General features: G+C 40.7%; 1 protein-coding gene across 1 annotated transcript; it reads right to left on the minus strand.

Moving 5' to 3' along the window:
- Positions 1-246: 246 nt before the first annotated feature.
- LOC104210184 (non-specific lipid-transfer protein 1-like) lies at positions 247-618 on the minus strand. The gene has a single exon (XM_009759005.2). It carries the CDS (start codon positions 616-618, stop codon positions 247-249), a length of 372 nt encoding a protein of 123 aa, XP_009757307.1.
- Positions 619-15,493: the final 14,875 nt, after the last annotated feature.

Below are 15,493 nucleotides of genomic sequence, written 5' to 3' on the forward strand. Positions count from 1 at the left end.
AATTAAGGGCCGATGGTTTATTTAATAAAGAGTCCGCACAATATTTGATTGGTGATCATTGGATGATACACAACCATTGAGAACCAAATTAAAGACAATCACAAATACACATTTAAATATCTCTTAACAAGATTAGAGACAATAAAACTCTTATTCTCACTCTATGTCATAGACAACATGTATATCACTGACATGAGTTCAGTTTTGCTTGATATATTATATATATTCCCATACATTGTGCGTCTTTCACTTCACCTTTGAGCAATCAGCTTTAGGGCTAATCTTGAAGGGAATATTTTTGACGCCACATTTGCCAGGAAGGGCAGCAGCATTCTTAAAGTTGATACCACTAACACTTGAGGCAGCGGTTTTCAAACACGAGCAAACACTCCGGCGATCCGCCGCGGTCTTCGCGGCGCCATAGAGGGATTTAATCCCCTGGCAGCAAGTCGGCGGCACCTTGCCGCCGTTCATGACGTAGCTAAGGCACGGAATTAGGCTGTTGACCACCGTGCTGCATGTGATTGCCGCTTCGGCGCGAGGTGGCGATTCTGCTAATAATACCATGTAAAGGAGCAGCAGAGAAAGAGGTTTAACAAGCTTTCTCGAGATAGCCATTTGTATTTGATATTGGATGAATAAATTATTAAAATGTTGGTTTCAAAAGAGAATGAAGCTCTTGGTAGCCTTGCTGAAAGGCGATGGCCAATATATATATATATATATATATATATATATATATATATAGGAGCGAAGAATGATGGATATAGAATCTTTACACTGACAGATTTTGGTTTGCGAACAAAATTATGTTGGAATTATAATGCAGGCATTATAATAATAGGAGTAGTAATTCTTGAACTATTTAATACTTACAATTTATTTGGTCCATCGTTTAAAATGCAATATGCATGATATAATTTAAAATAATTATTTGATTTTAACCTAGATAAACTTTTGTTTAAATTTTAACGTTAACTTTCTCAGTAACATAATTTTATCATTTTACTATTATTAAACTTGAGAAGATGGTGAATGCATTTTGACGTTACTATTTAAATCAAAGTAAATCACATACGCTATATGAACATATATTTATTTTATTCCTAACAAATAATGTGCTAAGTGTTTGACCATGGGAATCGGGAAGCTAAATTAGAAGGGCATATTCTCCATCATCCCGAATGCAGGAGTACATTTGGAATAAAACTTGGCATTATAGCCACTGATGTAAAAAAATAAAATAATAATAATAAATAAATTCAAACAGAAGTTTCTAAAAGTAATTAATTGCTTTCTTCCACTAAGTAGTGCTTCTAATTATTATGGCACCATGCTTTCACCTAATCCAACTCAAGTTTAAAGATCAAGATATCAATCATTTTAGAGAAATAGAAAAGTAGCTTTTGATTCTAATAATTTTTTTTTTATCCCAGCTCCTTTCCTTTCCCTTTTCACAGTGCGAGAGTTGCCACCGATAAACAAAAGAAGTTTTCAAATTTAACTTCAACTATTTAGGACACAATATTTGAGTTGTTTCTTTAACTTTATATTCTCCATATATGACACTCTTTCTATTTTGATATGTTTCAAAATGCTTGAAATTATCCTATTTTTATACAACTTTTCAGAATTTTAATTCATTAAACTATATATCCTTTAATTTCAATATGATTTTTGCTGTGTTTTGGAGCACTATCTTAATATTATCTTCCATCATCATTTACTCATTATATAAATCAAATAAAATTCATTAAACTATATATCCTTTAATTTCAATATGATTTTTGCTGTCTTTTGGAGCACTATCTTAATATTATCTTCCATCATCATTTACTCATTATATAAATCAAATACTTTGTTCCTAAGCAAAATCCCTTCACATAAAATTAAAGAGAGAAAGAGTACTAATCAAGACGTCAATAAGTCAAATGTTTCATCATGAGATCCCCAGCAAAACAATAGTAAATTCTAAAGTGATAACTTTCATCATAACATCCCCATATTTGTGGTATACACAACAGATCTGCAACTTGCATGACAAGTTCATTCTTTCTGGAAAATTCTCAAAGAAACCTCCGGTCGCTAACCTCCGATTAGCACTGGGTAACCTGCTCACTGTGTAATATCTCGTAAACCACATAAGAAATGTAAATCACACTAGGAAAGCCCGATACGACTAGCTCTGACTAAAAAGATTGCTGGTAGGCAAATCAATAGCAAGTATATATATATATATATATATATATATATATATATATATATATATCTTTTAGGGGCTTCACATAAGACCACTTCCAATTATTTCTTAAGAAGTGGATGCTAAAAGCCCCATTGCAGCAACTTGATGTCTTTCAAACATCCCAAAAAATACAACCAATCAGGCACTTTTTTCACCGGTGCTACAACTTATTTCTTCAAGCAAAGGCTCCTCCTCCGAGAAACCCACTTATATTAAAAATGAAAGTATCTATCCACTTATTTAAATTGAACCAGAATTTTGGCATTCCAACCCCCAAGAGGTAGCTAAGAAAATACTTAGCCATTCAACCAATTTCATACAAAATACTCCCAAACATACCCAAAAATATTATGAGTTCATTCTCACAGATACCGGATCCTGCTTGTTTAAACCCCTCAAAACCAAAAGAATGGGGAACTCATCCAGCCAAATTCAAAAGACTTTCTTAGCCTTTTGATCTACAATTTTACAATTATTATGACTACCAGGCAGCGTGGATGAATGCTTTCACCTTCCAAAACCAACTTGGAAAGCATTCATGTTTTATCCTCTGGAGTAAACAATTAACCTCTGAATTTTCTCAGTGGTTTATACATCAGTGGTGGCATGCTTATTGACATAAGGCTGAAATCCTCCACTCACTAGTAAAAAAAGGATATGATTATTTTTGCCACGGGATTTCGAGTGAGCAATAAATATCCATACTCCTCCAATTTTCCAAAGATTTCATAACTTGTGGATATAATCCCAAATGATTTTCTTTCACAAGCCAGAATAACACAAAGAACTACAATGGTTAGCCCTCCAAGGCCACTGCAAGTGGTATAAAATGTGGGATTCATCTTAAGCCTATGTGCCAGCAGTAGACAAATAATTTTTATCTCATCTACAGTATCTAGCTATAACAAATGCTGCCCAAATTTTATTTTTACAACAAATATCTATTGCAGTTACACAACTAGCCAGTTCCAGCAGCAAGCTTGATTTTATTCAGTAAATAAAAAAAAAATTCTTAATTTCCTCAAGACACAAGTTCCAGGTCAACATAGTCGAGCATCTTCGTTTGAAAATCATCAGAAGAAGAAGAAACTAATTTAATGTTCTGAGAAATTAATCAGAAATTACATCAGTGTGACAACACATTGACATCATAGTGACATCATTCATGAAATTATCTAGCACTTACTTCTAATGACATCATCAATAACATTAAAAAATATTATGTAATTTTCAATTTTTGACTATAAATAGCCCCCTATCACTTGTAAAATACACTACATTACACTCTCACTTAAGAAAGAACTTTCTCCCTCTCTAGAATTGGTTAGAACTCTTGATCTAGTATATTATTATAAGTTTTTAACTTGTAATATCAATTTTTCAATTTCAATAACAATCAAGTTTACATTTATAATACTCTTGCATTATGGTTGGCTAAGCTACCTAATTTACTTTATCGCATTTTATGCCGCCTAATTTAATTTTTTGCACTCTAACTGTATCTTCTGCAGGTTTAGCTTTTCTTATTGCTACTTGCTTCCAGTCCTTACTCATTATTTATTTTTCTCCTAATATTTTAGGGGCTTGACTTCCTGTCCCCTTGGTATCGGAATGACCAATTTGTAGTGGTAATACGACAAAACTTATTTATGGAGCAAGATTTTAAATATTATGAGTAATTATTTAACTGAAAATTATATATATATATATAATTTTCAGTTAAATAATTACTCCTAATATTTAAAATCTTGCTCCATAAATAAGTTTTGTCGAAAATGATTATGTGCTTGATTTGAATGCTTCCCAAATATGAAAAACATTAAAACTGTCAATGCTTTAATGATTTCAAAAATTGTTGATAAACAAATGACATAGTAGTGATGAAATATTTCCAGTACGATACCACATAACTTGCTTTTAATTTGTAGGATATATAACTTAATGGTGGTACAGTGGCAAGTACACCATAATTTCCACCTACATTTCATATTCTCAACTTTTGTGGTTATCAACAAAAGTAATATGTTATGAGAACTAAAGTTGGTGGATTCTATAAAATATTCATACTTTGTGCAGCAATTAAGGATTAGAATGAAATTGCCAGGAGAAGTACAAGGATGGAAAGTAAGCTAAAAGAGAGAAAGGAAAATTTGAAGGGTTAATATTGTCACGCCTCAAACCTTGGGAGGCATGGCCGACACTCGATGCCATACTCAGCTCGAACATAATACTTTCTAACTGTGAACTCTGGAGGGATAGCCCTCAACATAGACCAACGAGACCTACATGCGAGATGACAGTACCAATCAAGATCGACGAGGCCATATTCTGAATCCTCTGAAAATAACATCTATCTCATCTGAAAGGTAAACATGCCCAAAAGCTCATATACATAACTGTGCAGGCCAATGAGAACGTCATGAATGTCTACAACCAGCAATTCTAAACTGAACATCTATACAGGGTTGGTAAGGCCACAATACTAACATACAAAATATATAGGACTCTTATACAAGCCTCTAGAGATAACAGAATTGTATCATGGTCACGACAGATTCTCGGCCTACCCGTCAAGTTTGTATATACAAAATGGACTCCAAAGTCTAGACCTAGTAATTCTGGGAGAGTGGAGCTTACCAATCAAGCTGATGTCTGGATCTGTCTACTAGGAAGGTCTATCCGGATGTCTATCAAAACCTGCAGGCAAGAAAAATAGCTTCCACGATAAAAGGGACGTCAATACAAAATAATGTACTGAGTATGTAAAGAAATAGAATAACTGAAAGCTAAAATTGAACTGATAATATAATAACTGAAAGTAACTGGGAGTCAAAGATGATCTGAAGATATGCTTACTTGCCGATTTTGACCCATCTCTCTCAATATAGGAAGTAAGATAGCTATTCGGCCATATAAGGCTCGTTGCGTGTAATTTCTCGGCCATAGTAAGCTCGCTTATTGGCGCTCGACCATAGTAGGCTCGGTATCTAAATCACTACCCGGCCATTCTGGGCTCACTCATAGATACTCGAATACAGTAGGCTCGGTATCTAAATCATTTCTCGGCTATTCTAGGCTCACTCATAGGCGCTTGTCCATAGTAGGCTCAGTATATAACTTACAATCTGATTAGAGGTTATCCAATAGAGACCTACCGGCCGATTATAGCTCGATGGTGGTAAAAATACTATAATACTATATATTTAAACCGCTTGCTCTCTTGACTGAAAGAAGATAACACTTGGTTGAATATAAAGTCCCCATAAGGGAGAACAGCATAACTTATGAGACTAGGATAATATAAATAAATTCATAAATACGAAGTTCTCTTTGTGTCTCATTATCAAACGTGTTTAGTTACGGGATTATACCAATATAAAGGAAAGATTTAGCCTTAACATGTCTCAATATCCTAGTCTCCTCAATATCTTCCAAGCAATGCACAATACAACTCAATCTACATTATACAACAAAGTCTATGATTAATGCCAATAAGGAACTTAGTTTGAATCGTCTAAGTTAGTGACTTGTCTATATAAATTCGGGCAGAATCTCCTCTATAACTTCGATTTTCTCCAACTCCACCCATCAAAAACAACAACCTGTGCAATACAATAAAAACAAAATCAACAATGGGGTACAATACATATCATTAATAAGTCATCAACATATCACGACAGCGGCAAGCTCGGATAGGAATTCATACAACCCTTGTCAATTCGTATGATTTTTCTTACTTTAACTCAACAACGTCTATAACATGATGACAAGTATATTCATCTAATTTTCCAGACTTATCTTACAAAAATAACAAGAAAACAGTCCATAAAGTTCAGCAACCTTAAAACTAATTTTTATATTTCTAAATTACGTTTTCGACTTGTCTTCTCTTTCAATTCGAACAACAAGTTCGCATCACAATAATGACAATAACATCTCTTTCCCCATAGAAAATATACCCCAACATCTAACACTAATAAAAACCAGTTATATCTCATAATTTCCAGCCACAACATAACTCAAGAAGCATTCGAAACATTCCAATAAACTATAGAACTTCAACCTTGGTTTTAAACCTTTTCTCACAAGTTCTTTACCTAAAAAGTTATTTAGGATTTGTATAAACTCTAATATATATAGATATTAAGAAGGGACATATTATTACCTTAATCAACAAGAACAACACAAAATCTGAGGTTATTTCACTTTGAAGAACTCCCCAAACCAGCCACAAGAAGAAGAAGAAGAAGAAGAAGAATCCAACGAGCTCCATGGGGTTTCTAGTATTAGATTCACATTTATATCTTTGGTTTTCACTCTTCAATCATGGAGAATACTTTCAGAGTATTTTGAGAGAGTATAAGGTTTGGTTGGGTCAAAAAATGAGCAAGAATGATTGTTCAAATCATTTTTAAAACAAAGTAGGTCGACGAACGGTTTAATACGTTGGAAACTAAAGTTGTAGATCTTCAATTTGGTGGGTGGATGATCGATGCCAACCCTGCACTACTACAAAGTAGCAAGTGTGATCGAAGCAGCTTTTACCCGAGAAGGATGGGATCGATTTCCACGGGGAGATAGAGATGGGAAATGAGTTTCTATCTAAATTGGAGTTGCGTAGTTGTTCCTAATTGCACTTCTCAACATAGTTGGTTTAGATATTACTTCTAAATTTATATTAGTAGGATGTAAATTAAGCTAAGTTAAGCTAAGAGTAAACTATTGAAGGTTGTCTAAATAGTTAAAAGGCACTAGGGAAGTGACTTTCTCCTAGGTGTATACTTGACGGGTTCTCGAGTCTAAGGCTAGGTTGTCTTATTTGGGGATTACGACATAACCATTGCACGAAACTTCTCACTCTATACCTCTCGGTAGTTTGAGTGATTTTTCCCTAATTGACTTTTCAAGATCAATTGGGTATGATAATTTGTGCAAGCAATTGAGGTTCAAGTCGGGTATTACTATTTCTAGGTTTAACCATTTAATTAGGGCTATCAATCTCTTGAATACGCTTCAATTCCTTGTTGGACAAATTTTCCTAGACTTAGACTCTCTTTCTCAAGAAGAGCCCAAGTCAAATAGGCATAAACCAGTGTTTGCAACCACTAATTCAACATTAAAACCATAAATTAGTCCAAATATCAAACATCCATAAACATTCAAGCGTTAAAACACAAGACCCATTAATTACCCACACTAGGGTTAAGCCACAACCCTAGCTAATGGGTCTAGCTACTCATGATAATAGAAGAAAAAAAATAGATGAAGAAAAACCCATAATATTTAATTACTAACTAAAACTTGAAGATTCAATGATAAAACTATTGTAAAATTACTCAAATGGTAAAAGGTTACTATTGACGAGCACAGCTGCTGTCTAGAATACAACTGATGACCTAAAAATAGGAAAAGAAACTATTTATACTAGGCCGAATTTTCTGGACAAAAATACTCCTACGGAGGTAGTGCGGACCGCACAAAATCGAGTGCGGCCGCACTGAGGCTCTTGGCTGAAACTTCTGCTCTCTGAACTTGGCCATCGCGGGCCGCACAAAATGAACCGCGGCACGGTGGCTTCTGTTGCGGTCCGCACAAAATGGACCGCGGACCGCTTTGGCAATGTTCCTCCAACTTGGCAACTCTCTAAACTTGGGCTTTGTGGACCACACAAAATCGAGTGCGGCCACAATGATGTCAATGCGGTCCGGATAAAATGTTTTGTGGCCGCATTACTTGACTGCCTGAATTGAGCAACTCTCTGAACCTCCTCTTTGCGGACCGCACAGAATAGAGTGCGGCCGCATTGGTCCTGATACACTGTGCTTGGACTTGTTCTTGGTACTTGTATATGTTTCACTCGTTTTTGAGCTGGTTTTGACGAATTGTCACCTTGTTGACCAAACCCTGCAATCAAGTACAATATGTAAGCCTTTGGGACTATTTTGTACACATTTCTAATCAAAACTCAAGTAAGAAGGAGTGTAAAATGCATCATAATCCCTAGTTATCAACTCCCCCAAACTTAAGCTTTTGTTTGTCCTCAAGCAAACAAAATAAGACCCACCCCTTAAGAGTAAATCCAAGAAAATTCAGCTAACTTAAAGTGACCTCTTTTAGCATCAATTGGGACTAAAAATTGCCCTCAATTCAAAGAATCATTAACAACATTCACTCTTTAAAACACCATGGATTTTATGTCGTTGCCCTTCACCGCGCACGTATAGGCAGTGACGTGTTCGTTGGGATCTGAGGTCCCGTTGTATTTTGGGAGTTTTGGCATTCTGAACTTCTTTGAAATGGGTTTCGAAGCCGCTTCCTCTAGGAACGGTCGTTGCACGAACATCCTCGAATCTACACCTTTCAGGACCGAGGTGCGCCTGGGATCTGGTCAACTCTGAAGTTATAAGTTTTGACCTTCTCATCGTTGGCTGCTATCATTTTCTCGCCTGAATTGATCCTTTTGGTGAGATCCTCCAGCATTTTCACGATGGCAGGATCGGCTACCGATCCGTTAGTGCTTGACCTCTTTGGTACCTGTTCGGCTGGGGGAGTAGTTTCCGGCACTGATGTGTTGGAAGTCTTCGGATAGCTTTGTAACTGAGCGATAGCCAACTGTTATGCCTGCAACATTTCAAAAATATCATGAAGACTAACTTCCTATGCTTCCCGAGCCGGGGTTTTTTGGGCTTCCAGTTGGTCGCCACGTTGTATGCTTCCGTCGGTGTGTGAGGTTTCGTCGACCTATTGTGCGTCCTGTGAATCTACGTCCACTAGAATCGGTTTGGGCATGTTATCGGGATTCTATGGTTGCGTTCCAGCAGCCGGAACAGTCACGCCGTTTTCCCCGTGGTTTTCGAGGTTGTCATTCTCGACTTTGCTTACCGAGCCAAATATTTTGACCTGAAATCAAAGATCTCGAGCAAGAAAAAACGTGAAAGATAACTTGTGTTTATGTAATGAAACTAGCAAGAAAATAATCACTATTATTTTTAACCCCACGATGGGCGCCAAACTATTTACCGTGAAAATGGTAACAACAATTAAATTTGTAAATAGGATTCTAAAAATACGTGATCTATTTTTATGCTAGTTGTTAGAGCAGTTGATGCTAAGAGTATGAAGTTCAATGAAAAGATACAAGCTAAAATGGGGCAATAATCATACCCAGGGGCTTGCCGCCCGAGCCTCAGGTAGGTCGATAAAGAAGCCTCGGGGCTGATATCCAGCTCGATCTCGAGCTATCGGGGGCAGTTAGGAATGGGATAACAATTAAGATATGATTAAACAAGGCTCTTTATAGCCGATACCAAGCAATAGATGAAGAACAAGTATTAAACTAATAACACCAAGAGTAGCCTCGAGCTAGTAAGGATGAGCAAGTGAGAGAGAAGAAAGAGAAAGAGAGACATTATTGATCTTGTGGAGGAATAGTTAGAGCAACATCAGCCTTTTACAAAGTGGCATGGATTCCCTTTATATAGGAGAGGGAATACAATATAGTACAGAGTGCATTAAATGTAAAGATACGGGGATGGGATGGCTAGGCACGATGCTGGACCCTGCTGATGCTGGCTACTTGCCTCGGGAATTCCCTACCCTCGGAACCTTTGTTGGGTCACGGGAGAACCTCAGGGGAGGGATCTCGATCATAGTCCTACAGCATCGAGATACTGATATGACCCCCCGAATTCACTTTAGTGGCGAGAAATAGACTCCTCTGATTTTACCGTTTACAGATAGTCTCCGTGTTTCCTAGAATGAAGTAATAGGAAATGATTTTGAACCATCGTCTCGAGGTTATCATTGTCGTGACGTCAACCATTTTAAAGCATTAAATGCCATGTTCCAGAGAACTATTCAAGGCCGATGTCAGATGCGGTAATCGAGAAACCCACGAACTGCCATTGGCTCATTCCTTCTACTTCCTGGCGGCTCCTATAAATGCATAGGTTGCTTGACACTTTCCACTTTCACCCCACTTCCAAGCTCACGAGTTAGAATTTTTGTATTTGACACCCCTTCATCTTTTTAGAAAAGGAGTTTTACCATTGACATAGCTAGGACCTCTAGGACGGTTCCCCAACGGAACGATGTTGCATTATCATCCTGATCGCCTAAGGAAGAAACCATAGCGATTCCCTCCTTGGAACAATGTACCCCACCTGATCTCGACGTGTCAGAGAATTTTAATGTCGATGCTGCTTCATCTACACTGGGCCGATGCAAGCATGTGTCCCGATACGTTAGCGTCGTGACCAATATTAGCAAGGTAAGGAAGGACTACCGATGGAGCAAGGTAGTGGAGATGGAGATTCCCGGTCCCGACGATAATATAACTAACTTTAAGGTCGGCTTCCTTCACATGTACACCTACCTATTCACCCTGGGACCTGATAAATCTGTCGAGGACCCTCCCCTGGAGATAGACCCGATTATACTTGATTTCTGTGACCGATATCAAGTTACGCTTGGTCAGATCTACCCTTCTTTTTGGAGGATAGTGTTGATGCTTCGTTATTTCACAGAAGGGGTTGAGGGTGAGATTTGTACCCTCAATCATCTTATCAGGATGTACAGCCCTTGATTGTATCGAGGTTTAATCAGGCTCCATCATCGGTCCAAAAAATCTTTTTTCACGAGCGTCGATGAGGGAAAGGATTGAGGATGGATGAGCAGGTTTATCCAAGTAAGGACCTCGGATATCATCCCGACCCAGAGGATTCCCTTTATGGAGAGGTGGAATACCCGACGTAAGCAATTTTCTCCTTAGCTGCTTTTCAACTATTCTTCCTTTTGAAATAATAATCTCTTTGTGCTCCCTGCAGCTGCCGCTTGTCACCCGGAAGTGGTCCTAGATTTGTTGGGATGGATCGGGCGTTTGAACGAGAAGTTCCCATATCGCGTTCGGTCTTGGACCATCCTGGCTAAGAAGCGTTGGGTGGCCAAGAATCATGATGAGGTTCCTTTACCGCCTATGCTTCGTATTTTGTCTTTCTTTCTGAGCCCTTAGCGAAAGTGTATTGCGGTTACTGCGCTGGTGCAGGTCTTGGCGAGAATATGCAGATGAGGCTGCCCCCTAGTGGCGAAGTAGGGGCCTTAGAGCCCGACACGAGCAAGAAAAGGAAAAGAAGGGCAGCTATTGTCCTTCCTGCGGCAAAGACAACCAGGTCACTCGAGCATCGAGTCGTTGCTGGGACTGTTGTTTCAACCTCAGAGTCGAATCCTGATACCGAAGGAGAGGATGATGATGGAAGCCCTCTAAGGAAGAAAACAAGGTTGAGTGCGAGAGATTTGCAGGCACCTCGGTCAGAGGCTGCTGAGTCCGGAACGGCTGGCTCTGGTCGAGCTCATAGGCTGGGGGTCCTTGAAGAAGATGTTTATGTAGCTTCGAATCGCGCAGCCGGATTTGATGCAGCTTCCGCCAGGGGGACCGCTGGAGTTGATCCTGAGGGGTCGGGTTTCGGAGCCTTCCAGGAAAGTGGGTTGCCATTTGGAGAAATTGGCGACTTGAATGACTTTATTTCGAGCTTTCTGGTCTCGTCAGGGGAACTGCGGGATGCCCACGGGATGATCGGCGCCACAGCAGGGACTCCTCTCAAAGAGGGAGACTTTATTTCCAACATATTTTATGGTGTTATTGATAGAGCTGATCTCAATATTCCTGGTGCCGTCAAAGCGGTGAAGAAGTTCATGTAGCAGGTGATAGCCATTTCTCATGCATTTCTTTCGTCCTCAAGCATCATTCTTCGTCTTTCTAACTTTTCCGGTATGCTGCAGTGTAAGAAGATGTACGATCATGCCATCCTCCGGCTCCGCGGGGAGCTTTCTTATCATGAAAAGGAGCATAAGAAAGTTACTTTGAAGCTACAGGATTCGGAGGCTCGCTCTGCCCAGGGAGATGAAGAACTGGGAGAACTTCGGGCCACTTTGGAAACGGCGCTCTGGGAGAAGGCCAATCTTGTTATTCAGGTACTTTGCCTTGCTCATGCCCGATTTTTTATCCCGTGTTCACATTTATTCATTGGCTTACCCCTCTCACGCAGGTCGAGCAGAGTGGCTTGCAGATAAATCAATTGAATATAGAGATCTCCGGGCTGAGAGAGCGAAATGAAATAGCGGTCGGGGAGTTGGCGACATCCCGGGATCTTCTCAAGGATGCTCGCAGGGAGATTGCTGCTTTGGCCATGGCTAAGTCCAAGGTCGAACAAGATGCTATTACTTATCAGGAGGATACGGCCACAGTGCATCTAATAGCTCGTGACATATCCATAGCAGCTGAGCAGAAACTAATTCGAGCTATTGAACATGCTAAGGCAGAGGCGAGGAGAGAGACCCTGGAGGAACTCGAGGCCAGAGGTATCGACCTGCCAACTGATCTTAAGGAGGACCGTGCAGTGGAGGAAAAATTGGCGCTTTTGATTACCCCCGATAAGGGCGAAGATAATAGTGATGAGGAGTAGTCTGCGAGTCATTTTTATATACCTTCCTTTTCCCTATGTATGCGGCCCCCCGGGGAATGGACAATGTAAAGATGTTTTTTTCTTTTTGACAATGTAGAGAAGGAGTTTTCATTTTGTCAGCCCTTCTCCTTGCCCCTTTGCTTTTGCATTTTTGCTTTTGCCTTTCGGCGTCGGCCCTTCGGGGCTTGCTCTCGGATCAACCAAGGCCCTGAAACTGGCCATGTCCCGAGGTTAAATCGACAGCTCCTCTCGAACCGATATTTGTAATGTCGGGGGTCTTCCCGAGGTCCCGCAGTTTTCTGAGTCACGTGGGAGCTGGAGTGATTCTGCCAGTACGCTCCCCTAGGAGAGGGTGACGTTAACGCGACCAAAATTAATTGGCCCTCTTGAGTAAGTAGGCAGTTGTTGCTTTTCCCGTATATATTTGTTCATCTGTCTCTTAAGTGGCAAATTTGTTGTTCTTGATAAGGCTATCTCTTCTACAGAGCCTGGCGCTTTGTGCTAGTCCTTCTGCTTCCTTGTTTCAGAAAATTTCTGCTCGGATCCTCACTTTTTCCCTCCTAATCTACCGTAGCCATGGTCGCTGCTTTGAAGTCTGATCATCGGGTGGAGGGGAGTCTCTCTTGCATTCCACATTCGGTCAGCGCCAGTGGCTCGGCTCCGATGTGGGGAGAGCGAGGCTCGGGGTGCCCTATATCGAGGAGGGCTGTCAAGTCGGGGAAACCTTCCAATGTTCCGGGCCATCGAGAGCATGTGCCAAGGATCATTTCATTAGTGAGGGAGGAAAACCTCGAGATGATTAGAATAGATTGCGGATGGGGGGATGACACGATTCTGCAAGAACCTTCCCCTGAGGAGAGTGTCTTGACATATGTTGAGGAATTTTTGAGCATATACACTCATGTTTTTGCATCGGGTTCCCCAGTCCGGGTTGTGCTTGATTTTTGTCGAAGATATCAAGTAACGTTGGTGCAGGTTCATCCTTCTCTTTGGCGAATAGTGCAGGCGATAAGATATTTTACTGATAAGGCCGGGATAAAATTTACCCTTAGCCACCTCGTGAGGTTGTATCAGCCATTGCGCTACCGGGGCCTGATTACACTTCAACATCGATCCACCCGAGCTCCTATAATTGGCAGCAAGGAGGATGAGGATCGTAGATGGATGAATCAGTTCGTTCGAATCCGAACGATCGATGTTATACCTGGAGAATTTTTGTCATTTCCTGAGAAATGGAACTTCACACGTAAGTGCTTCATAGGAACTGTCTTTGTTTCAACCTGAGGTTGGCTCTGTAACTATATCTTTCTATTCTTTATTTGTAGCAACTCATTGGTCGCCCGGCGAGGTCCCTAATTTAGCCGAGTGGTCTCGTAAGCTGGCAGCTTGTTCGATTTATGATAGGCACCGGTGGCGAGATCTGTCAAAAAAGAGATGGGAGGCGAAGCACCATGGTAAGTGCCCGACACTCTGCCTCCTAAGAAATGGCATCTTTCTTGCTGGCTTATTTGATTTATCTATTGCAGGTGTCGGGAGTCATTTCGACGTGAGGTCGTGTCCCTCAGGGGAGAAGGAGAGATTGCTGACCTTGGGATCAAGGAGTTCCGATAAAAGGAAAGATGTTCTGGGGTGCAAAAAGGCTTGTAGTGAGGCGACTTTTTCGCAGCGGTTAAGTAGAAGTGATTCAGTCAATCAGCAACCTTCTAGGAGTGGCACGCCATCGGACATTGCTTCGACCTTCGGTGAGGCTCAGCATTTTGGACTTATGGTGAGTTTCGACTGCTGTAAGAATGTTCTGGCCCTGCGCTCTTCTTCTTTTTCTTTATCTGGCTTTCTTTCATAGGCCTTCGATAGGCTTAAAGTCGAGTTGCTTTGTTTCGAGGCCCCGTTGTGGGAGGCTCTAGATAGGGAGAAATCCCTCAAGCTTCTTTGTGCGGAAAAGGAAAGCGATATCGTCTCCTTATGGCGTGAGGTAGACCGTAGCCGGGTCCGGGAGGTCCTCCTGGAGAAACAGGTACCCTGCATTTCATGCTGGCTTGCACTCCCTTTATATCTTGGCATCTTGACGTTTTGCTATTTCAGTTGAAGGACAAAGTAGATGAGCTGGGACAACTCTGGGGCGAGGTTGGCCGAGTCAAACGTGAATTCACCGAGATGCAGATGCATGTAAGTGCCCATTTTGCGGCCAAAGAGAGGGTTTAGGTAGGGTCTTCTACTCTTGAGGCGCAAATCCAGACCATCTATGCGAACAATTCTGCTCGGTCAAAGATGATCGCAAGGCTTTCATCTGAGCTTTCGAGGGCGAAAACTGAGGTGGTGAATGTCCGAGTCGAGGTTGTGATGAGCAATACCTCCGAACCTGCAATATGGCCCCGATGTTTATTAGGCCGGCGATAGCGGCTTTTATTTTTTTCCCTTAGGCTTGCGTACTTTAACCGTCTTCGGGTTCAGTGTCCGAGTCGGGATCCGACTCAAGCTCAATTTACCTTCGAGTTTTACGTTTGCATGGGCTGGCGACAATGGCTCTTACGCCTTGGGTCGGAGCGACCTTTTATGTATGTGGCCCTTATGCATGTATAGTTAACTATTTTGGATCCGGTCTCCAAATCGGGTTACGACTCAAGCTCATTTTAATCCTCAAGTTTTCAATTTTCAAGCTGGTGATAGTGGATCTTACGCTGTTGGTCATTGCGACCTTTTAGTGTGTGGCCCGAAGGCTCGTTACGCTTTTGCCCGTGGGCATTGTAAGCACGTGATTTTTGACCCTCCCCGAGAATTTTCACATTTTTAG

The sequence above is a fragment of the Nicotiana sylvestris genome, chromosome 8 (assembly GCF_000393655.2).
Source record: "Nicotiana sylvestris chromosome 8, ASM39365v2, whole genome shotgun sequence".
In the NCBI taxonomy this organism is placed as follows: Eukaryota; Viridiplantae; Streptophyta; class Magnoliopsida; order Solanales; family Solanaceae; genus Nicotiana; species Nicotiana sylvestris.

Coding starts and splice junctions, on each gene's coding strand:
- LOC104210184 (XM_009759005.2), bottom strand. CDS start 618: ATGGCTATCTCGAGAAAGCTTGTTAAACCTCTTTCTCTGCTGCTCCTT.